We start from the raw sequence: 25,218 nt of genomic DNA, 5'->3' as shown, positions 1-25,218 counted from the left end.
AGCACCTAGAAAACAGGGAAACATCATCATCTGATTAAATAAGCTAGCGCCTAGAGTCTATACTTACACTCCGCGGATCCGCTGAAGCCCTCGGGAACCATCTCTCCCACAATCTGCCACTCTGCCATCTGGTCTGTTTGGCATCCCACAGGGAGCGGGCAAGAATTTCTCCACGGCGGTACTGGCGACCTCTCAGTGTCCACACGTGATTTTCAATCCAGTCCTTGCAGGTTCCAATGCATCCCTTCAGGCACGCTGAGGGAATAAATGGTCTTAATTGCCAGGGGTCTTAGCGACCATCCTCTGCTACCACCTGAATTACTGGGCAGGGGACCTATTTTCAATCTCCCCAATTACACGCAGGAGGAATGTGGCAAGGAAATCCCATGCACCAAAAAACGGAAGACCCAGCCATGGAACAAAGTTTCAATGTCTTTATTAAAAATTCAATGACAGGGATTGCAGTAAGAACAATGCTGCATTCTCCACACGCGCTCTCATCCGTCATGAGCCTCTCAACCAGTTTTGTTAGTACATGACATCACATTTGGTTAGTAAGGTAAACTATTTACACATTCTATAAGGGGTTGGTGTGGTAATTGGGTAAACCATGTCTGGTGGCTCCCCCTAAAACCACCTCTGAATTTGCGAGTACAAATGTTACAGGTTAGTGTGAGGTGATTGATCAGTGCAACAAAGTGTAAGCTTAACATGGAAGGTGGTTAGGGATTGGGCAAAAAGGGTCTTCTCAGCCTTGGAGCTTTGGAAAGTTACCAGGCGAAGTGCAACTATTCAAGGTAGCGAGAATGGCCGGAAGGTGCTGCATGTTCTCAATAAGTTACCATCTCCAATCTCCTAGGCCTTGAGACAGAATATTCGGCTTTGAACCTCATATTACTATTGTATGTTCTGACTTCAGTTCGATGGGAACATCCACCTCAGTTTGGCTCGAATGAATAGGCTCTGTCTTGCAGGTTCAGATCATGCATGGAGGGACCAAAAAATTGAGCTCTCCTATCTATTCTGTTAACTTGAAACTATCCCCTCTCTCAGTGTCCTTGGCAAGGCTATGCACAGTGGCAACACTGGAAGCCTGATCTACATGCTTCAGCGGGCTCAGCCTGTAAGCTTTTCTCTGTATCATTGAGTCCTCTCTGCTCCTTCCATTCACTCCAATGTACTTGTGGCTTCCATCTTTATTTACATGGCCGCCCATGTTAATTGCGTTGAAGTGTCAGCAGGAAGTTCATATGCATTCTTGTGCATATTGTGGTTTCGTGTTGCGAATGTGTACGTGTGTCAGTCCTCTAACTATGTGAGTCATAAGCATGTTCTTCGTGTGTGCCAGCAATAAATTGAAGTGTCTGTGTAACTTCATGCAAGGATGCCTTTGTGCTTCATGTCTAATGCATCTATGTCATGGTGTCAGTTGTGACGTCATCGGTTTTCTTCGAGGTTACAGTTACTTGATCCATTGATTGCAGCTGTATCTCTTCAACACCGTCATCAGGATAGGGTCTGAATGATTGTCTAAGTGAGTAGCATTTCTCACACCTGCGATACATCGACAATGGAGAGGAGGGGCGCAAGCACGATGTACACCTCTCATTTCTTTGTTGCCGAGATGAGAGTGGGATAGGTGCAATAAGGTCCACATTTCGGTCTCCCTCTTCAATTGCCCACTTACATGGTGCTTTTTCTTCAGTGGCCTTCTCCCCAAACTGCCTTGATCTGGCTGCTTGCTGAAACTAATTGGTGCAGGTGGTGTGGAGGGTCCAGCCAACTTAGTTGTTTCCTGGGTGTCTAGAGTGCCTGTTGGGGAAAATTTAAATGTGTGTTACCACTTTGGTGCTAAGGTGCGTGCAGAAACGAATCTGTTTACTTTTAGAAACCATTGGAAAACTCTTCTTTTCGAGTGATTTGTCTTGGTATTTTGACCCTTTCTTCTGTTTAAATCTCTACTTTCCTCTGCGCCCTGACGCCTGCGGGCTCCGGCGCATTACAAACTGAAATAAATAAATTCAACATTCACTGTCACTTGCACTATGTCGTCACTGTGTAATGGGCCTCCTGGGGGGGCATTCATCATGTTTCAGCCACTGTGTTCATAGCATGCATTGCATCTGGGAGACCAGGTGCCAGGTGTGGGGTGCGCTGCTTGCTTTGGACGTGCAACCCTGGGATGGGTTGACCGACAAGGTGTCCGTCCAAATGTGCATCTGGACTGTTGATGCTTGATTTCTGGTGGTGCAGTCAGGTGATTTCAGTGCATTTAGTTGTGTGTGAGTCAGGTATACTTAATGTTGGGCATGGATTTGTCAATGTCTCTACATGGAGCTTTGCAGTTGGTGGGCTTGTGGGTCTGACATAATCATCCACTGATGTATGTGCATTCACAGACACAGGCTTGTCAAATGGTTACATAATGGCTGCATTGCCTGTGCATGGGTGATCATTGTGAGGGCAAAGGGTGGTTGTGATGTGCAACGTGGATGTGCATTGTACCTTTCCGCTTTGCGTTGCAATGGTGATTCCTGGCTACATCATTCCCTCCACTTCATGCCTGGGTGTCATGTAAGGGGGTTATTGCTTCACTGACTCAAGTCATTGCGGCGTGATGCCTCACATGGATTGTGTATGCTTGCTGGGGTTCACTTCGCTTGCATGTATGGCAGTCTGTGTGTGGGAATACCTGCAGGGTAGGCCATGTGTAGGACCATATTTCCCTCAGGTACTCACCAGATTCCCCCTGGCTGCTGACTCCAAACTCGGCCATGCCCACACCCTCGATCACGATCATGTCCAAGGTGCCACTGACCATTTTCTCCCAGGGTGTAAGTTGCAGTGGTTCTACTTTTCCACCTCCAGTGGCAGTTGTCTTCTGGCGGTGGAGGAAGATTAGGCTACTGACCCTGGCCTTAAGGTCATTCCGTCGCTTCCTCATGTCATCAAACTCGCGTTGGACTTGGCCTTCAGCCATCATCTTGTCCTTGATCTCAGCCCATATTTTGTTTTTCCGCTGTTGGCTGGTTTTGCGATTTTGGGCCCCAGAAGTCTCCTCGGAGAGGGCCACAACCTGCCCTGCTAGTACAGTCAGCTCCTGCTCTGAGAATGCTGGCTTACGCAGCCTCATATCGGGCACCCTGCCTTTGCCCTTTCCACGTGACATATTTTAAATTGTCTGAGTGTTTAGATGGCACTCCTCTGTCCAGATATTTGATGGATTGTGATTTCCAACATGGCTACCACTGTGCTTCCTTATATAGCAATGACAAATTTCCGACCAGAGTAACATTTTGCTGACCGGCATGGCGGCACGGTAAATTCTGCTCATATTTGGTGCAAATTCCGCCATGTACTTGGTTATAGGCGGTAACTCCGTTGAGCGGAATTACCGTTACTGCTGTTGTTCTGTACACGGGCCCACCAGGTTGGAATACAGCACTCATTCTGCTGTTCTACATGGCGGTAATGCTAATTCCGCTACGGAGGATTTACCACTGATTTTGGCCTGGACTCATAATGAGGCCCTATATATTTTTGTGTACTACTGTCTAATGTTAATTCTTGGTGTTTCACTATGTGTGCTCATTGGGGACCCACGATGATTTCACGCCTCCTGAGACTTAGCCTTGACTGCTCTCCAAGCTACCGTGATTTGGTCTGGCTAACTTCCCAGAAGTGTGCCCTGTTCATCTAACAAGGGTGGTTTCTTAAACATCTGTCCACCAGGGCAGAGTTTAGAAATCCATTCTAACAAGGGGTAAATTAAGTTGGAGCCTGAAAACTATAAGGGGTGTTTTTTTGTGGAAGATGTGAAGTACTGGGATGGATAGGAGGAAGGGGAAGGAGAGAGGAGTAGAGAGGGGTCATTCAGGGGCAATAATGGAATCTGCATGAGAAGGGTTTGGAGAGGGTACTGAATAGAAGGGTACACAGAGTGATCGTCGGTTCACTGCTGACAGCTTACGCCATTGCAGACATAAATCATTCGAAGATGACATGGGCGTTTTGCGCCCGTCACTCTGCTGGGCCCCTTTCCGCCCTCTGCACTGTGTTGTGCCTCATACACACCCTAAGACATACCACACAGGAGCCAGCGTTATCCATGACCTTCACTTTATTCTTCCTCCCTGTAACAAACTTCCCTCTTCCCTTGCCCCTCCCTTTCCTCCCGCCTCCCTCCCATAGTCTCGAGCTCTTTCTCTTAAAGGGGCTCTGTCCTCATTCCCTTACAACAGTAGTGTCTCATAGTATGGTTTGCTTTCAGCTCTCTGAAAATTGGCATCTCCAAATAGGGCAGCTCTGTAGGGTACTATTGTTGCCTTCGTATGTGGCTCATGCTTTTGGTTTGTCTTTTGTACTTACCTTTTGCATGCACTTCCACCAGAAACAACACCATTCTTGTATGGAGATATTTTTGCTGGGATATTAACACATGGAACCATTGAAATGCACAATTCCATTTTCATGTCGTGTCCTTTTCTGCTTTGTAGGTTGTAGCCGCCGGTGCATCCCTCTTCAATCTGAGTAACTCCAGAATGGGGGAGTGGAGGTGGCTAATTTTCACCCAAATGATTACAAAGCCTCGTCTCTGTAGTCTTCTCCTCATATGCTTGGTGACAGTCTGCGACCTGGGACAGGAGTATCCAGCTAAATAATCAATCAAATTATTTGAGTCCTGAGGGCTACTGCTTATAGTTCTCCTCATTTTCATGAAGCACCGTGGTGCTTAGGAGAGGCCGAATGGCAGGCTCGAAAATTACCAAATGTGTGCCCCACTGCAACTGCAAAAAATGTCCTAACAGTGGCAAAATGGGAGGAGTCAGGTTGGCGTTCTTCAAGTCCAAGGAAGCCATCTAGTCACCCCTCAGCGAGATGTCTCTGAGTAGGTGAATACCTTCCTATATAAGTGGTGATGGGTCATTAAAGTCAATGCCATGAAGCACAAGATCTGGGAGAGACCTATTGTAAATGCTGTGTGACCGAAGGTCTGGAGGAGACCTATCATGAATGCAGCTAAGCCAAGGTCTGGGAGAGACCAAATGTGAAAGCTCAGGAAACCAGAGACTGAGTGAGAGCCTATCAGAAGGAACCTGATGCACTGACCTGCAGAACCTGACCCTTGGAGTGGCCTTCAGATAGTGGGGCAAAGAAACAAGACTGTGGAGAGTTTATTCTGTGAGTAAACCCTGGAAGAGCCTTCCCAGAAGGAAATTGTTTTTCTTGATTAGTTTAGGGTTGGACATTTTTTAAATTAGGATTGAACAACGCATCTGTTGGCTGAATTTTAGAATAATTTGTGTTTGCAGGTTAGGGTAGCCTGGACGCTAAGAAACCGTTAAGATTACATTACTTTGTAGTGTAGGGTTACTAAGGAGGAGCAAGGACTTGTAAGAATAGATTTTGCAACTTTTACCTTTTGATTTTACAGGGTGTTGAACATATGAAGCAATCTGTGTGATTATTTTGTCTCACCCTGACGCTGTTTACTTTAGGTGTACTCACATATCATTTTTAGATTATCCCCTAGATCCTGTAGGTGTTTGCGCCACGCCCTTCCCAAAAAGAGAATTCATATAGGTATTGTTGAATCAGATCTATGTGATTACTGTGACCCCCAGAAGTCCGACGGATGAAAATGCAGACTTTCCTTTCTTCTTTTTTTCAAGCCCCTTTACACCACATACATATGTAGGGGAATCTCCCTGCAGCCCCCCCATACTTGTATTATATCCCATAATCCCCCCCACATATGGATGGCAACATTTGGATAGGGGGAGGCAACATTTTGGTATATTTCCTGTTGAATCACATTTGAAAGTGTTGTGTGTGTCATTGCTCTGTTTTACCACAGGTTACCACACCCTCTTCTTGTGATCTTTACAGGGTCTTCTTTTTCTCCTCGATGCTCAGTCTTGGATGTTATGAGGCTCTGTCACCTCCCTGGGGTAGGGTCCCGACTCCTGCCCTCTTCACTACATTCACTTCCTGCTCTGGTCCTACTCCTCCTCACTGCCACATGCGTGTTCCTCCTTGTGTTCGGGACATGACACCTTCTGCTAAGGGCCCCACCCATACCCACTGCCTTAGGCCAAATATGCCTTCTCATACCTTCATGTACTCCCTGGTTATTACCTGGCTAGCCAACGGTACTTTGATTTGATGTTGTTCTCCAACCTCACCCTGATCCCTTCTACCAATCCCTCCTGATGCCACTAACTAAACCCTTTCAAGCCTCTCCCAAATTTCTCCAGATGTCTTCCAAACCCCTTCCTCTGCTTTAAACCAACCACCTCAAGATGAAATCTAACCTCCCTCTTCTGTCTTAAACCATGTGACTCCCAACCTTATTCCTCTGTATTAAACCAACTTCCAGAAGATGAATTGTATCACTCTCTATTCCCCAAACTCCTCCACTCAGCAAGCTCTGCTCTCTTCCAAACTCTTTCCTCTCTCTGATGCCTCCTCCAACCTAGATCCTTGCTCTCCAACCTTCTCCAAACACATGCAGCCTGCTCCAACTCTAACACCTTGACACTCTGCCAGAGGCTCTGCACTTATATAGCCCTGTGATCCCTCCCTTGTGGTTGGGCTACCAATGAGATTGTTCACTCATGGTTAAGACTGGGTGAGCGGCAGTGATGGATTGTGTTAAATTCCAGAAGCTGTAAGTTCTGGTACCTTGGTATTGGACCAAGTCTTTAAGGGATTAATCCAGCGATTTGGATGTGTCTACCTCCCCCTGTGGCATCCCAGGGCTTGTGTGGCATTTCTCTTGTATATCATACCTTTGGAGCCAGTGGTCCCTTTCTGTGAGCGGTCTACATGACTGTAAGGTGATTAAAACCACTTTTGAATCTCAATTGCCTCCCCGCCGGTGCGGATCAGCTTCACACTGCCAATGGGAAATGCTGACTGCATGTGTTGGTTACAAGGACTTTCCAAACAAGTACCAATTAAATGTTGTTTTCCTCCACTCTCAGAATGGACTTGTGTGTGCCATAGCCTTCTGTGAGGTACTTCTGACATCTAGATGGGTGTTCACTATCACAGCTGCAAATAGTCATTTTCCCTGCTAGGTGATTCCTTACATTCCCAGCATACCAGAGCGCATATCTCTTAAAGGGGCAGTGATTAAAAGTTCCTAGCAAGGTGAATCCAAAGGACTCCACTTTTGGCATGGCGAGGAACCTTCTCTACTGGTTTCCTAGTGCCAATGACATCAGAGTTGTAAATTGTTCACCTTAAAGCAACAGTACTGCTGGCAGGATGATGACTATTTCAAAGACTATGGTCTTTGGATTATAGTTTTGTCAGATGTTATCGGTTGTCGGAGGGGTCTTGTAAGGTTTAGCTTGATATGTGCACCCTGTTAGGGGGTCCTGCTGACCATTGGAGACCTCAATAATGAACAACACAGAAAACAGTAGTGTTCGCCTCGAGTCGTCCCATATCATAACATCCCATCCAACCATCATGAACAAACAACAATAAATAAAAACCACATGTCATCCAGTGACATTTCCAACCCTGTATTATTCGAGCACAAAGCTTCTGAACCTCCCAGGGTGCTTCCGCTCCAGTCAACGCGGGTATCAGGACTATGGTCCTTCTTGCATTGTCAACTCTTTGTTTTCCTCTCTGGGCATTCTCTGGTGCTCTGATTACAATCAAGGCTCGCGGGCCTTCAGGTATCGGACAGCCTTCCATTTCAGATTGCTCTTCCTCGCCCGTCCCTTGGAAGTATTGAAACCAGCTGCAGTTCCTGGTAAGCGACTCCTGTGCTCTCACTGCAGTGATCATGGACCCCTGCTTTCTGGCTAGCATCCAGGGGCTGGTGTCATAGGGCAGAAACAACTTGTGCCATGGGTTTTGCTTGCGCACCAACACTGTGTCCCCCATATACATCGGATTACCTTCCAGCTGCCGTCTGGCACTTTCACGGGTGTTGGCTCTCTCCTGGGATTCCCTTTTCCTCACGGGATCTGGCACTTCAAGACAACTGGATTTGTGTTTTACCGGATGAGGGACCACACCTTTCTACCTTCCTGCTGCTGCAACTCCTGTGCACAAATGCAATGTTGTCCGGTACGCCATCAGAACCGGCGTTAATGCCTGCTCCAGGGGCTGCTCCTTGTCTACAGTGATGCAAAATGCTTTTTTCAGTGTCTCTTAAACCTCTCCACGTCTCCATTCACTTGCGTCCAGCAGGGCATAATGCACCTGTGTGAGACCCCTTAGAACCGCATAAACCGTACAAAATCGTCACTCTGAAAGGGTGGCCTTCTGTCTGACCGGACAGACTCCTGGATTCTGTGAGCCGCAAACAGTTCCTCGAGTATCGGGATTACAGCTCCGGCCACTGTGGACTCAATGAATCGCACCACTGGGTACAGTAAAAACTTGTCCAGGACGATGAGGAAATGCATCGACTGTAGCACTGTGCCTAAGTCCATGCTGAGCGACTGCCACAGCACCGTAGCCCTTTCTGAGGAGGAAATGGAGGGTTCCTTCACCTGCATCAAGGCCGCTTAGCACCACACACAACATGCTAGTGCATCCCTCCCGTTGGCATCAAGATCAGGGAACCATACCTTCTTGTGGAAGTGCACCTTAGTTTTGCTGGCCCCTTGGTGGTTGACATGAGCAAGATTTAGGACCCATAACTGCAGTTCGAGAAGGATGACCAGCTGGGTGTGATGCAAGAGGACTCCCCCATGGACCACGAGAGCTCTCCCTTCACCCTCCAAAGGCACTGGATAGACAAATGGGCATCGGGAGTACTGTGTTGCGGCGCCATCAAGAACTATTTCCACTGGCCGGACTGTAGCTCTGTCACCACTTCCTGAAGTCCCACATCCATGCGGGTTACCTCATCAATGTCCTCTAGCGACATGAACCTTGGGTCAGCAGCCCGGGTGACCATGACAATGTAACCCTCCATGTCCTCATCAGCCTCTTACGTTTCAATTTCCTGCCCCACCTGATGTCTGGACAGGTAGCTGGTGGGTTGTCAGCCACAGCTCTGAACAGCAGCGTGACGCTCTCCTCTCAGAGTTGTAGCAGCTAGCGCTCTAGACTGATGGGCGGATGAGGAGCCCACCTAACCATCATAGGGATGAGTGGCTTATGGTACGTAAAAAAGGTCACCGGGTAACCATAGATGTAAAAATGAAAATGTTTGCAGCCAACAGAATTTCCAGCACCTCCCTCTCAATATTTGAGTATCAGCACGCTGTGCTCGTGAGGGCCTTGCTCATCTAGGCAACTGGTCTTCTATCCCTTTAGCTATCAACCTGAAGGAGGACAGCACCGAGCCCCACCGAGCTGGCGTCAATCATGAGTTCTGTTGTTGGCGGGGTCAAAATATGCCAATGATATATCTGCTAGTAGCTCAGACTTGCTGGTTTGAAAGCATCTCGCTCTAGTTGTCCCTACTTCTGCATGTTGAGAGTCAAGCCACGCTGAGCTATGCTGGTCAGTACCGCCAAAAGTCTAGACATGTGGTCTTTTGGGGAGGCCAAGAAAATTAGCACATCGTCACTCACATTGAGAACCCTGGGGTGTCCTGCCGACACATCCCTGATAGTGTGCTGAAAAACCTCAGCTGCAGCAAACACCATGAAGCACAGCCTCTTGAAGCAGAATAGCTCCACATGTGAGGAGAAAGTTGTAATCAGCCGAGCGTCCACATGCAGATGGACTTGGTGGTAGCCAGCCTTGAGGTTGAGTGTTCAGAACACTGTGGCACCCTGAAGGTTTGCTAGGATATCATCTAGCGAAGGCTTCAGGTGGTGCTCCATGTGAATTGCATGGTTCAAAAGTCTCATGTCAACATTTATTCTGATATCTTCCAGACACTTGGGCTTGTTGGCCACTACGATAGGGGACACCCAGGGTGTGGGGCCATTCACCCGCTCAATGATGTCAGCTTATTCTAGCTTGACGAGCCCTTCAACTTTCTGGTGCAAGTGAAAAAGGATCCTGCGGTGGCACAGTGCCAACAGTTGCACTGACCTGTCAATGTGCAGGCGCACCTTCTGGCCGTTGAAGTATCTAACCCCTTCAAATAGATGCTGTAACTCCTCCAGCAGCCCATCTATATCCATCTGATAGACCTTAGATGTGAACTGCTCCAGCCTTAAGTCCTCTGTTGTTGAACAGCTTAATAGAGTCCCCTTTGCCACTGGGGTCACATAGAATGTGGCATTGAGATTCACCTGGAATGGGACACCTTGGCTCTGAGCACGGCATCCAGTGGCAGTGACGATAAGTGGCAGTGACGATAAGTATGTGAAGATGGGAATCCTGGGTTGGGACAGCTGAGGTGTCAGACGTTACCTGTTGAATTGGGAGGACGGCATAACATTGTTGGATGCCCCTGTGTCAGTAAGAATGGGCATGACCGTCTTCATGATGGCCATTGAGCATCTGGGCTTGCAGCACTTTCCTAGGGCCACAGGACAGATTGTGGAGACAAAGGACAAAGTCTACCGCCCCGACCAGCCTAAAGAGCACTGAGTTTTGGTCATCATCTAGGGCACCAACTCGTCTCTGGTGTGGCCTCTGTGGCATTGGTGGAGGACGGTTGGTCTGCACAGTTGGCCATGTTGCTCGACATAGTCTGCTAAAATGATTGGGATGACCTCAGTGCCCACAGGTGAGGCCGTCAGCTGGATAGGCCTGGTCATGCAGTGGCGTACCCCTGCATGATTTGCAGGTCTTCTGCCGTCCATCACTTTGTTTGGCAACAGTTTGCTTATGCTTTTGGCTGAATCTTCCTCTCTGCTTCGATGGCCCTTTCACTGTGACAGCGTGCACCGTCTCTGTGCATCCTGCCTTGGAGGACTCCTCCATATGTGCAGTGCGAGAGGTCACAAGTTCATGTGTGCAACCGAGCTCAAAGATCCGTTCTAACAGAATGTCTGGTTCTTTCAGTATCTTGCGCATTAGTGACGATGATGCACAGTGCTGAATTTGCCCTGATTTCATCTGTCTCGTCATAGAGTCAGCAGGACATGGCCAAGCGTCAAAGGCGGTCATGATACGAGTCCAATGACTACGCCGGGTCCTGGTGCGCCTGTTGCAGCCGAAACCTTTCATAGTACCGGTTGACTAAGGGGCGATAGTATTCCTGCAGAGCACCCAGGTTTTTTCATACAAATTGTCTCTGGCCTGCAGGGTCTTGAACATTGATGGCCCTCACTTCCTGCCTAGAATAACAGCATTGCCTTCATCGTCCTCCCATCCGTCTCCCGGGCCATGTAAAAAAACATTTGCTGGGGCCCCAGTGATGTCGTATTCAGGGGCGAATTCCCAACATACCCACGATGGTGGCCACCTTTCTGGGCTTCTGACCTCCCACTAGTTCGGCCAGAGCTTGATGGAGTTTGAAGGGAGGATGAAACCAACACGTCAACATCTTATTTCTCCATAGTGGCATGCATAACTCAGTGTCACAAAACCAGCCGCTCGAGCACCCAGGCCTCAAGCTGACCTCTCGTCCTTGGACTTGGAGTGTGTCATGCCCTTCCCAAGAGCCAGCTGTCTCTGTAATACGGGTGTTGTGGTGGCCCCTTGTTGGAATTGCAGTGTTCCCCCGTGTGTGGCCCAGCCGCACAAGCACCCCTGACGGACCGCAGAGTGCACCCACATTCAGGGCCAGGGTGTTGATTTTCCCAAAGTATCCCATAGCTCTTCTCCTGAAGCCACCTCAGCAGGGGTACCTAATGGTGGGGCCCTGGATGCTTCATAGGCCTTACTATGATTGCTCCGACAAGCTGAGTCTTGCCAGCAGGGCTGAGCAAGATTGAATGCCCCGCGCTGATTGGGTGCACCCGGCAGCGCTGGAGAGACCGGCATTGCTCAAGCATAGACGGTCTTGCCGCCGACATAGCTATCAGCTGTTAGTAGGCCGGGAGGTTGAGGAGTAAGAATAGGCTCCTTGCCCACTTTATCGCCAGTTGTTAGAGGGTCCTCTGGATCACTGAAGCCCTAGTAATGAACAACGCACACACAGTAGTGTTTGTCTTGGGATTCACACCCATGCCTGGGCGGGGTCCCTCTTTATTACCGCTGTTTTGTTCAATGCTATTTGGGTAAGGAAATAAAAAAATGCAACCCCTCCACCTCTACAACAGCATTTCAGAAGGCGTATCTCAGAGACAAAAAGAGAATCGCAGCAGCCGGGTGACAAGCAAAAGTGTGCCTTAATAGACATTTTCGGTGCGGTTGGTCAAGCCAGGCCTATTGCCGCCAGCTAATCTGTGAGTGGCATCCACTGTGGGACCGACCCAGAGAAAAGGGACCAGCTGCTGCATTCGAGCCTAATATCTACCAGGGATACAGAGGATACTGGGTTCTTTGTCCAAGTGATAGTGGGACTGCATTGTCCTGCTGACTTGTGTTGTTAGTGCTGGATGCTGTTTGCTTGCTATAAAATGTCATGATCATAGTATCCTATCAATGATGCAACATGAGTGCAACTTTTTTGTAGCTGTTTCTGCAATGCCTTCTCAAGACTATTTTTATAGGAAGGGTGCATGCACAAGGTGAGGGGAATTACCTTGACAGCAGAGCCGCCACAATTGTTGATGTATATATCTCATAACTTGTTTGCTTTGGTCCCAGGTGGTATGTGATTTCCACACCTGCTTTTATTTTGTTTTGAAAGTGAAAGCACTCAGTGAAAATAAAAGGTGTATATAGGTGCACATTGAGAAGTGACTGATTGGGGAGCCCACATATGCTCAAGCACAACTGTGCCTTTAAAAACCTCTCCTACCTTGGCAGAGCCGCTGCATGGCATGAACGATGGTAGCCGGTGGCTGGTGGTGTTGAAGACCATGGAGACAATGCCGCTGCAAAAAGGAAAGGACCAGAGAACAAGCCTTCTTTGCCTATGCCCCAAGACTATGGAACTTCCTCCCTGTCAGCATCAGACTCGCCCCCACGCTCCTACAGTTCAGAAAAGAACTCAAGACCCACCTCTTCAAGGAGTCTCTCCTCCTCAACACCTAGGTCATCACACACCCCCTCGTGCCACCTGACTCGTTAGACGCCATCTGCCCCTGTGCTCACCGCCACCCTCTACAGCTGAGCCCCTCCTCTGTGCCCCTCTATATCCTACCTTTGCTGTATATCTGTTCTTTTGTTACACCTGAAAAGCGCTCCGCAATGCACTGGTACTGTTGTATACATCTGTAAAGCGCTTCGTTGTGTATCTTTATTGTTGTATACCTCTGTAAAGTACTCCATTGCTTCTCGAAGCTAGGTCCACGCTCGATACGTTACCTAATAGTAATAACAATGCAAAGATTTAGCAAACCCATCTTTTCACACCAACAAGAAACAGAGCACTATTCCGCATTTTAAGTGAAGAGCTCTCTCCGTTCCATGCATGGTAGCAGTGCTTTATTTGCTTTCAACCAATGGTCTGCGGTTCTCCAAATAATTTGGCCTACAACTGCCATTCATCTTATCCATCACAGTCAATGGTAAGGGATCATGAGAGTTGTAGTCTAAAACATCTGGAGAGCAGCATGCGGGACACCCCTGCTTTAAACAAAGGCTTGCCTTGAGACCAACACTAGGACACATTCGGAAAGCAAGATCCATTTACATTTCGACATTTCTACATTTTCATTGAGTGCAAATTGTACTTTTAGCTTACCTGTACTGTGTGCAGGTTACTTTCTGGCTAGCAAAGCTGTACTGTTCAGAACTAGATTTGGAAAATGCGGTCTCAATGAGCTTGTTTTTAGAACCAGAGACAGCAACGGAAGCACCAAATTTCCCAAAGTTCACCCCCAGGCCAGCACCCCAGCTTTTCTCAACTCTATCGCTCATGGCGTGGGAGAAGGATTCGGCGGAATCATAGAGCGAGCTAGTCACTCTGGAGGAACACTTTGGTGCTACGCGCCAGCCTGTAACACTCAGCGGGAGTTTCTGTTGTTCATTGTCGAGCAGGGCATTCCTGACAGTGGTGCAGGTCCCATCCTCCGTCTCCGAAGTCTCCATGGAGATGACGTAGCTCTGCTTCCTCTCCAGGGTGGTGATATCAAAGCCTTCTCCTAGCAGATTGTGTCCTGGGACAAACGCAAGTTCTTCACACTCCTCCTTCGTGGCCAGAGTGAAGTTGACAGAATCAATGGTGGGAAGGAGGATGGCAGCCCAGCATAAAGCCCAACCAATCGAAACGCCAACAAAAATCATCCTTTTGGTGTGTTCCAACTTGGTTTCTTTCTATGCTGAGAAAGATCCAAAACACGCTCTAGAAGGAGAAGAAGAGACAGTCAGTGAAAGTAGGCACATCAGTGGAGTGACAAAAGCCAATACATTTCTATTGTATTATAATAATAATCAGTTAATAACATCAGTATCTCAAATTCTTTAATCCTGCATATTGCTCTAGTGGCGTTACAGTAATCACACAACATCATTATCACACAGAAAAAACATGGAGTTGCATGTGTGGTGCATCACTTTTATACATATTTAGTTATAGCGTTGTGATAATATAGGCTTATGGCAGCATTTTTATGTGGCCAGTGTTGGAGGGGGCATCTGTCATTTTTAACAAAAATGGCATGGCAGTGGTATGGTATACTTAGGTACGTTGTGTGAGTTGTTACCTGGCATATCACATGGGTCTAAAAGGACATAACATTGTAGTCTACCATGTAAAATATGAAAACAGAATATGTGTCTACCAGGAGACTAAGGCAATGTGTTGTTATCTAGCAGGTGTCTGTCTACCTATCTGTGTGCTTAGTCAGTTCATTAGTTGTTCAATGAGCCCATTGGTATGTGTGTCCAACCTCTAGATCCATCTGGATTCTTTTATTAGGAGGTTCTCTACAGTGTTGATAGGTGATTTTATGGTGTCCATTATCCACCAGTTGATGTCATCAGCCAACTGTTTGACCAGTATGTGGTGTTGTACCATTGGTGCCCTAAGTACCTTACACCTGATTCTTGACCTGTGCTCTGACAGTCATGTGTTGGTACATCTTGAGGTCTGTCCTACATAGCATAGGCGGCAGATGCACTCTATTCAGTAGATTACTCTGTTAGTTTTACAATTGGTGAAGTCAAGTAGCTTCCACTATTTTTGGACAATGTGGAAGGATAGGCAGACTGAACATTGTCTGCATGGGTAGTGTCCTATAAGTGGACATAGGTTCCACAGGGTGTTTCTCACTGGTTCCTTCTTGAAAGCAGAGTGGACTAATTTATCCTTTTAATTTTGAAAGGCAATTCCAAATTCACAATAGGCCAGTATTTTTTAATAATGCCTTTGACCTTGGATGCCATTGTTGAGTGTGTCAGAACACAAGTCATTCTCTTGTCACTGTTATCTGGCACTCGCTTTTCCAATAGGCATTCTCTGGCGGAGTACCTAGCTTGCTTTTTTGAGGGTGTTAGTCGTTTCTTTGAGTAGCCTCGATTTTTTTGTCTACCATCTAGGATTTTTGCATGGTTTTTGAAATCCCATAGGTCAGTGCAGTGCCGTCTGATTCTGAGGTACTGACCAAAGGGTGGTTATTCCTAAAGCTACTTGAATGAGTTGAGCTTGTGTAGTTAAGTTGAGTGTTCTAAATAGTGAACAACAGAGGGCATTGTCAATGAATTTTAGGGTGAGATCCAGGAAGTTAACTTCTCTTCCATTGCCCTCCATGGTGAACTGAATGCGAGGGTCGAACAGATTAAGCCAGGTGTGGAAGGCCGTGAGGCTGGATGTATCGCCATGCCAGATAAGTATGACTTTGTCAATATACCTTTTCCAGGTGGTTATGTGATGTAGAAATGGATTGTTTATGGAGGAGATGTTATTTTCTTCAAAAAGTGCCATATCAGGACTGCTAGACTGGGGGCGAAGGCTGCGCCCATGGCTGTCCCGTTTATTTGCAAGTAGTGTTAATTGTTAGATTGGAAGAAGTTCTTTTGAAGGGCTATGCTGCACTATGCTGGTCAATTCAACCAAGAAGTTAACAGGGACTCTACCGAACAGCAATGTTGCGGTGATCAGGTAGGAGGATCGATCCCCACTCACTACACTTTCTTTGTAAGTCTGTTCTTCCCACCCACTCTCTAACCTGTCACTAGGTTCCCTGACCTCCATTGGAACCTCCTCCTGCGTTCTAGAGCTGCCTAGCGCCTGACCTGGCCCTAAAGAACATTCTGCTTCTGGCTGCCTGATTTACCTCCTGCCCTCTGCCTCCTGAATGAATAGCTTGATGAAGGGCCGATCAGTTTTCTCTAATTGCCTCTTTTCTTTCCCCAAATTTCATCAGCATATGGCACTTCAACCTCATTCTTCATTTCAACCTGCTTTGTCTGAAGAAGTCCCTCCATCACTCTCCTACCTGCTATTGCCCACCTCCTTCTATTGGTCCTTAACCTTCTTCTTATACCTTGGCCTGATGTTGCTGCCTCTACCTTCTCTCTTGACTTTACTGCTCATTTCCTCTCTGGTCTTACCGCCTACCCTACCCAACCACCTCCTTATCACCTAGTGCCTCTCTTCTTACTTTTACTAACACCACCTTTCATTCCACTCCAGGGTTTACTTCTCCCCTCCTGCCTTCTGCCCTTGCTCCCTCCTTCCACTCCACTTCTTTTTTTACTTCCTCCCTCATTACCCTTTGACCCCCATAATTCTCACCACTTCCTTCTCTGCTGAATATGCCCAATTGCATTTAGAAGTGTACCCAATTACATTTAGAAGTGTACCCAATTGCATTTAGAAGCTGTGACCAATAGTCTCTCTGAGAAAAGTTGCATTTAGAAGTATCCCCAATTGCATTTAGAAGCTGTGACCAATAGCCTCTCTGAGAAAAGCTGCATCTAGAAGTGTGCCCAATTGCATTTAGAAGTGTACCCGATTGCATTTAGAAGTTGTGACCAATACTCTGTCTGAGAAAAGTTGCATTTAGAAGTGTCCCCATTTGCATTTAGAAGTGTCCCCAATTGCTTTTAGAAGTTGTGACCAATAGTCTCTCTGAGGAAAGCTGCATTTAGAAGTGTGCCCAATTGCATTTAAAAGCTGTGACCAATAGCCTCTCTGGGAAAAGTTGCATTTAGAAGTGTCCCCCGGTGCATTTAAAAGTTGTGACCAATAGCCTCTCTGAGAAAAGTTGCATTTAGAAGTTGTGCCTAATAGACTCTCTGAGAAAAACTGCATCTAGAAGTGTGCCCAATTGCATTTAGAAGTGTACCCAATTGCATTTAGAAGCTGTGACCAATAGCCTATCTGAGAAAAGCTACATTTAGAAGTTGTGACCAAAGCTGCATTTAGAAGTTGTGTCTAATAGCCTCTCTGAGAAAAGCTGCATTAAGAAGTGTGCCCAATTGCATTTAGAAGCTGTGACCAACAGCCTCTCTGAAAAAAGTTGCATTTGAAGTGTCCCCAATTGCATTTAGAAGCTGTGACCAATAGCCTCTCTGAGTAAGCTGCATCTAGAAGTGGTGACCAATAGCCTCTCTGAGAAAGCTGCATTCAGAAGTGTGCCCAATTGCATTTAGAAGTGTACCCAATTGCATTTAGAAGATGTGACCAATAGCCTCTCTGAGAAAGTTGCATTTAGAAGTGTGCCAATATCCTCTCTGTGAAAGTTGCATTTAGAAGTGTGCCCAATAGCCTGTCTGTGGAAAGATGCATTTAGAAGTGTGCCCAATAGCCTCTCTCCGAATTTAGAAGTGTGCCCAACAACCTCCCTGTGTGCCCAACAGTCTCTCTCTGAATTTAGAAGTGTGCCCAATAGCCTCTCTGTGGAAAGTTGCATTTAGAAGTGTGCCCATTAGCCTCTCTGTGAAAGTTGCATTTAGAAGTGTGCCCAATAACGTGTCAGTGGAAAGTTACGTTTACTCTATAGCCTCTCTGTGAAAATTGCATTTAGAAGTGTGCCTAATAGACTCTCTGCGAATTTATTAGTGCGCTCAACAGCCTCCCTGTCAGAGTTGAATTAGAAGTGTGCCCAATAGCCTCTCTTAGAAAGTTGCATTTAGAAGTGTGCCCAATAGCCTCTCTATAAATTTAAAAGTGGGCCCAATATCCTATCGGTGATAGTTGAATTTAGAAGTGTGCCCAACAACCTCTCTGTGAAAGTCACATTTAGAAATGTGCCCAATGAACTCTCTGTGAAATTTGAAATGTTACCAATAGCCAGTCTGGAAAGTTGAATTTAGAAATGCGCCCAATAGCCTGTCTGTGAAAAGTTGCATTAAAATGTGCCCATCAGCCTCTCCGTGAACTTAGAAAGTGTTCCCAATAGCCTTTCTGTGGAAAGTTACATTTTGAATGCTACCACAATAGCCTCTCTACGAAAATTGCAATAGTGTAATGACTGTGGGTAGCGGATGAGTATGGGTAGCGGATGAGTGTGGGGAGCGGTTGAGTGTGGGGGCGGATGAGTGTGGGGAGCGGATGAGTGTGGGGGGCGGATGAGTGTTGGGGGCGGATGAGTGTGGGGGGCGGATGAGTACGTAGGGTGGACGAGTACGTAGGGCGGACTGAGTGTGTGGAGCAGATGAGTGTGTGGAGCAGATAAATACGTAGAGCGGATGAGTGTGTGGAACGGACGAGTACGTAGAGCGGACGAGTATGTAAAGCGGACGAGTACGTAAAGTGGACGAGTGTGTGGAGCGGATGAATAGGTGGACCGGATGAATGTATGGAAAGGATGCGTCTGTGGAGCAGATGAGTGTGGGGAGCGGATGAGTGTGTGGTGCCGATGAGTGTGTGGAGCGGGTGGGTATGTGGAGCGGATACATTCATAGAACGGATGAGTGTGTGGAATGGATGAATGTGTGGAACGGATGAATATGTGGAGCGGATGAGTTTGCCGAGCGGATGAGTGTGTGGTGCAGATGAGTGTGTGGAGTAGATGAGTATGTGGAGTGGATGAATACGTAGAGCGGATGAGTGTGTGGAACGGAAGAGTACGTAGTACTCATCCGGACGAGTAGTATGTCAAGAGGACGAGTAGTATGTTGAGCCGATGAGTGTGTAGACCGGATGAGTGTGAGCACATGCGTATGGAATACATGAATGCATGCGTGGGGCACACTGGAGATTGAGGGTAGACTAGAGCACGCAAGGTCAGCTAGAGTACATGAGTGTGTCGAGCAGACAGGAGTGTTTAGGGCAATCTTGACTGCCTATAATGAAAAAAAATATGCATTGAACGGACCTGATCGCATAGAATTGAGTGACGTACATAATATGCTTTGGAATGCAGAGAACATTTGAAAGAACATATATCATACCACACCCCACGCTTACGCTCTTCTTTACACCACCACTCAACTAGAACACAGAGATACTATGACACCATTCGGTATAACTGTTCTCATATCAACATATCCCGCTCACTCCCCATCACTCTAAGTAAACACTGCTGGTTTCACACCCCCCAGCCAGGTGTTCTCCTCAGGCTTAACGCAGCCACACTCGACCTGGATAAATCCTGCCAGTGCGAACACATACTCCTGATCTCTCAACCACCACACCTACCACTAAGAAGCAGCTACCACACAAATTCCACATCAGCTGCACACATACCTGGTGCGCACACGCACCTTTGGACTCTCGCTACTCTCTCTACTAACCCGAACTTCGGTTCCCAAGGGCGTTCAACCTACAAGCGCCTTCAGACCATACCAATGGTATATAAGGCGCTATATAAATGCAAAATAACAATATCTGAGTTCCTCCTCCTGCCTACTTCCACCTGTGTAGTTCTCCCGTCAGCAATCTCTATTCTTTTCCAATGTATATCCTTTCCAGCAGTCTCCTGTCACCATCTTTCTCCAAACAAAAGGTTCCTGCACCTGGACTGGACTGACCAGCTTGTGCAGTAACTCCCTCCTCTCCCTTTCTTGGGACTAGGGCAGAGTGTCTGCAGTGAAAGCTTAAGGTGTGTGAGGCTTGTGATTGGCTAGGGTTTCTCACTTCCTGAGGGTAAGAATGAGGCTGAGTGGGCCGGCTAAATCTATAATGCCCTAGTGGACATTTTGGAACTCTTTTGTGTGCATGGAGAGGCTGGACAAGCTTCTTGTGCTGTAGTTATCCTGCTCCACTATTATTGTGCAGGTAGGTGTGTTGGGGGCTCTAGGGGTGGCGTAAGAGCGATTCTCCGGTTTAATGTAGTGTTTACTGTACTCTGGCAAGTTTGCAGATTTGTGGGTTCCTGGGTTCATGGAGGTTCTGTCCATGATATCCTCAGGGTTTATGGGGTCTCTGGTTTCTGTGCTACAAAGAGCTATAGTTCCCCCTTCCCTCCATGGGCTAAAGCCCAGAAGTTTTTCTGAACCCACCTCTTCAGGGTGTGGAAAGCACATCTATGGGGTGATTAGATTTTCCTCCATGGACTTTCTGTCAGCGAAGGGGTACTTTCATGTACCTGGTCCATTCTGAGTATTCCAGTTGGGAAAGCATGGCATTTTGGGGGATGTACTCCATTTCAGGTTGATTTATCCGCAAGATTTTGGCAGCCTGGCAACATGTTTTCCAGCGTCCTGACTTACGCTACCTGACCGGGCCTTTTACATGGTTTATCTCCTCCCAAATCCTAGGTTGCCCCTTCCCCCGACTTCCTGAAGTCCCGGTCTAGTTTTTTCTGAGGGGGGAAATGTGGGAAATTTACTTTTTGCTGACTGGCTTCTCCAAATAGGGCTTTTGGTAAGGGATGCAGGAGGGATTTTTAGGGTGCCTGGTTTGGGGAGAGGGTGTAATTCCTCACACTGAGTTCCAGTTAGGAAAGGCTGGTGAGGGTCCTGCAGTATGTCTCGCCTAATGGTACTTCACATGTGGGGGATCTCACACACTCAGTGGTCTATAGAAAATTGTGATCCAAGGTGTCTGAGAGAAAGATAGTGAAAAGGCATATTAACATTGCCGGAAGTTATTCTTGATGCATTACGATGTCTTTTCAATACCAAGAATAGTTCATTTCTCTTATTAGTAGATTAAAGTGAGTTGCTTGGCCTGCAATTTGAGTACGATTTCAAAAGGTTTTTTGATGCCTGCATCTGTTCAGGTGTACGTACAGCAATATATATTGGAAGACAATTTGCTCCAGTTCTTATACCATTATTAGAGGTCCTTTTTATAAATGAAGTGTTTTGATATGACCAAACTTTAAGCTAATAAGTGAAAAAAATACAAATGCGAATCCAGCGGAATTCTGGTGAGTACTAGGTGATCAGATAATCCATCATTGTAGGTACATGACCTCTACATACTGTATACAAGCACAACATGCATGTTGTGCTAAAAATAGCATACACCACAACAGAGGATACCCAGACAAACTCAACCTGTATGGCAATCATCATGTTTTGGGTACTGGCGGAAAAGAGGAGCATCTACCGTAATGTTGTAAATGCTCATCTGGGGCACACCGTTAATTTGCTTCTGCAGTTGTGGAAATTGACTTTTTTTACTGGGGGCTTCCACCTAGTGTGGGTATAAGACGGGGGGAGGGTTCAGAACGGGCCGAGGCAGGGAGTTTTAGTCACCCCATAAACATTTGCCTCTCAGCCCCTCAGAAGATGAATCATGATCACCTGTAAAATAGCTGAATTTCTTATAATGTTGTCAACAAAGGACAAAATGTTCACACCTTTTAACCTGCCAAAAAATGCACATCAGCTTTTCCTGTACTCTGTAACGTTGACATGGAATTTCAGAGCACTCCTGTTTAGACCCTCAAGTGGTCTTCTTGAGAAGTGTTTCGCCTCTCAGCCTAGTGACTACGGTTCAAATCTCAGTCCCAACAAGAATGCACGGAACGCATTGCAACATTCTGAAATAAATGTAAAGTGCACATGGATTCCCCATGATTGGGGAGTGGGGAGACGTTCTTTGCAGGCCCAATGAAAGCACTGCATGTCTGGCAGCTAATTCAGGGGAGTTTATTAAGAGCAACTCTTCGACCAGTCTACGTTCATTTTTTAACATGCACCAAATCAGAAATACTTCATTGCAAATGATGATTACCATATAGTTTGAATTTCATTATTCTCCAGCATGGGGTCTGGCATGGATTCACATGCTCATGAATATTCCCCGTCGTCAAGCCGGGAATCCTCGGTATAGAAAAAATCAGTATCAGTTTCGTTTCTGATCTGTCTTTCTCAGTAGTAACCAATCACTGGTCTCTGGGTCATACTGTCCCCAGCCAATGACTGCCCTCTCCCTAAGCCCCGCCCCCGGCAGCCATCCTCAGATTTTTACTGCACGTTCAAGTGTTGGGAGTCTTCGTGCTGTAGCTCTCGAGCTTTTGCTGCGTTTCTTGTGCTTTTTTCAGGAGATTTTCTCATTTTTTCGGTTAAATAGAGCCTCAAGCTCCACCGTTTCTACTTCCGATCAACGGGGATCTGTTTCGGAGTTTCTACGCCCCTCAAGGGTGAAGATTTCGTTGAGTTACGCTTTTGGAGGATTCCAGAAGTTCCGAGGCCTACCCCGGACATGGCCCAGGAGAAAGGGAGCTCGACTCCCGGGAAGCTGTTCAGGACCTGCCCTGGATGCCAGCATCAGAACGTTTTCAAGGAGGACGAGCATTCGTTATGCCTCTACTGTCTCCATGAGGACAAGACGCACAAGGAAAAGGACTGCGTGTTTTGTGGGAACATGTCGGAGCGGACCATGAAGGATCGCCACCTCCGTCTCGCCAACTGGTTGGAAGGTAAGAGCCCGCCAGGCGAGAAGAAGAAAAAGAAATCTGAGCGGTCTTCTAAGTCCTGTGAGGGTGCTCCGGCGACGGGGGCCCAACAAAAGGCTAAGCACCGCGAGTCCGCGGGCACCGGGAGCGCCGAACGGTCGGGCTCCTTGGCTGCCAGGCAGGGCGCATCCTCCCCGGCGCCATCGACCACGAGCCAACGCTCTGGCTCGGGTAAGAGGAAGTCCGAGAACCCGGCGAAGCTTCTGGAGAGGCCCCGGTCGATCTCGAAGATTCCGGCAGAGGGGGAGTGAGGCTCGGACCCTCCCCCCAAGGTGAAGGCCGCAGGCGTACAGAAGATGACGTTGGCCTTAATTCACCCTGCTAAAACCTCGATTGAGGATGTCGCCGCGGCCCTGGCTCAGCCTGTAGAGGCTACACCATTGGAGGCGCCCTCAGGTAGCAGAGTCTCCCTGCCACCGCGGAGGGAGCCGTCTCTCAGGCCCATCGAGAAGACCCCCACGAAGTCCTCGTTGGAAAGGATGGGGGAGGGGTTGGTGGCCGTCGTGGATACGGACACGACCTCTGAAGAGGAGCTCATCCAAGTCGTGGAGGAGTCCCAGTCCATCGGGAGGGATCCCGACGAGGGCGACGACGAGGGCGACGGTGACGCAGACGAGGATCCTCAAGAGCCCTTGCTCCTGTCGTTTCCAGCGCCGCAGGACCCCTCGGCGGCCACTTTGTCAGCCATCCAGTCCTTATGCTCGGAGATAAGGACTAGGTTGCCCCTTCCCCCGACGGAGGTACCTGAGCCAGACCCGACGGGGGAACCGGAGCCAGGACCTTCGGAGAGCCCACCACTTAAGAGGAGGAGGACGCATCCTAGGCCTCTTCTCCCGCCTCTGCGGCCTTCTCTGCCTTCCCCCCGGTCCACTACCCACGGGGATGATACAGGCATGGACACGACTACGACTGGTACGGATGATGACGGAGGCGAAGACGGGACATGTCCCCCTCGCCCCTTGCCCGGGCGTCCCCGCCCAACGAGATTGGATCCTTCCATGCTATGATTTCCAGGGCATCAAAGCTCTTCCAGCTCTGCCCCGAAGAAAAGAAGAAGGAAGGGTTCCTTTACCAACGGCGCGAGGCTAAAAGGAAGACGGTCCTCGCCGTACTGCTTCTTGATGACATCTGGATGAGGGGCTCGCCCTCCTTAAGAACCCTGCCACGGCTCCTGCGAAGAGGGACCGGTACGAGAAGAAGTACCGGGTCCCCGATGCTGCTCCTTGTGCCTTAGGGCGCAACCTACCCCGGATTCGGTCGTTTCGGCGGCGGCCAAGAAGAAAGCGGGTGGGGGGCATCGGCCTCGACTCCAACCTCCCCGCCGGACGGCGAGGGTAGGAAGCTGGATGCGATGGGACGACGGGTCATCTCATCTGCAGCAACGACCATCAAGGCGGCCAACGCCCTGGCCATCGTAGCCCGCTACGACAGGGAGTTATGGTTCAAGATCGCCCCTCTGTTGGACTTTCTTCCGGACGCCAAGAGGACTGAGGCCCTGGAAATCTTACAGGAAGGTGAGATTTCCTCGGACCACGCCATTACGGTGGCTACGGACATCGCTGACACCGGTTTCCGTCAGTTGGGCAACAGCGTTTGCCTGAGACGACGAGGATAGCTCAAGGCGACGGATTTCCGCCAGGATGTACAGACCAAGGTTTTGGACCAGCCCTTCGATGGGAACAACCTTTTTGGCAAGGCGTTTGATGAGTCCCTTCAGGCGATCAAGACGGAGACGGCCCGTGCACTGGGTGTGCTCCAACAGCGACGGCCATCCTTTCGGAGCTCCGGAGGCAGACAGGGTGCCTCCAAGGGAGCCGGCAGCAGCTCCTCTACGTACCGTCAAGCGGCAAGATCTTCGTCGCAGGAGGCCTACAGGGGACGCAGCAAGTCAGGTGGATCCCGCCGTCGTCGCCAAGGTGGTCAAGGAGGCAAAGCGGCCTCCAAGCAAGATTGAACTGACCGTCGGGTCGGGCCCCCTCCGAAGCACCCCGGTAGGAGGCCGGCTGACGAAGTTCATCGGTGTGTGGGAGTCCATCTCCATCGACCGTTGGGTGCTGGATGCCCTGGCCCGGGGGCACGCCCTCGAGTTCTACAAGAGGTGCCCCCGCATTCCTCTTGTGGCCAGGAAGGAAAATCACGTCCCTCAACTGCTGTTGGAAGTAAGGGCGATGCTCAGGAAAGGTGCCATCAACCTCGTTCCAAAGAGGCTTCGGGGCTCCGGAGTTTACTCAAGATACTTCCTCGTAAAGAAGAAGACAGGAGGATGGCATCCCATCCTGGACCTGCGACGACTGAACAAATACATCAAGGCACAGAAGTTCCGGATGATCACCCTCCAGCACGTGCTGGGACAGCTGGAGGAGGGCGATTTCCCATCGTCGATGCATACTTCCACATCCCTATTCTAAAGAGACACCGAAAGTTCCTCAGGTTCGTGGTCAAAGGGCGGCACTACCAGTTCAAGGCCCTCCCGTTTGGTTGAAAATCA

At 48.4% G+C, this 25,218-nt stretch overlaps 1 protein-coding gene across 2 annotated transcripts in view; it reads right to left on the bottom strand.

The window, feature by feature from the left end:
• Positions 1-25,218, bottom strand: part of LOC138580959 (perforin-1-like) — a 100,431-nt gene that overhangs the window by 33,259 nt on the left and 41,954 nt on the right. For both annotated transcript variants that reach the window (XR_011304380.1, XM_069651918.1), the window contains exon 2: positions 13,676-14,275. Coding sequence is in view for 1 of the 2 variants with exons in the window: in XM_069651918.1 (XP_069508019.1) it covers positions 13,676-14,217 (542 nt within the window). In the remaining variant the exon portion in view is untranslated. The remainder of the gene's footprint in view (positions 1-13,675; positions 14,276-25,218) is intronic.

The sequence above is a fragment of the Ambystoma mexicanum genome, chromosome 3p (assembly GCF_040938575.1).
Source record: "Ambystoma mexicanum isolate Mex_15411 chromosome 3p, UKY_AmexF1_1, whole genome shotgun sequence".
NCBI lineage: Eukaryota > Metazoa > Chordata > Amphibia > Caudata > Ambystomatidae > Ambystoma > Ambystoma mexicanum.
Note: the sequence above shows the minus strand (reverse complement) of the source record. Positions and strands in the feature narration are given on the sequence as shown.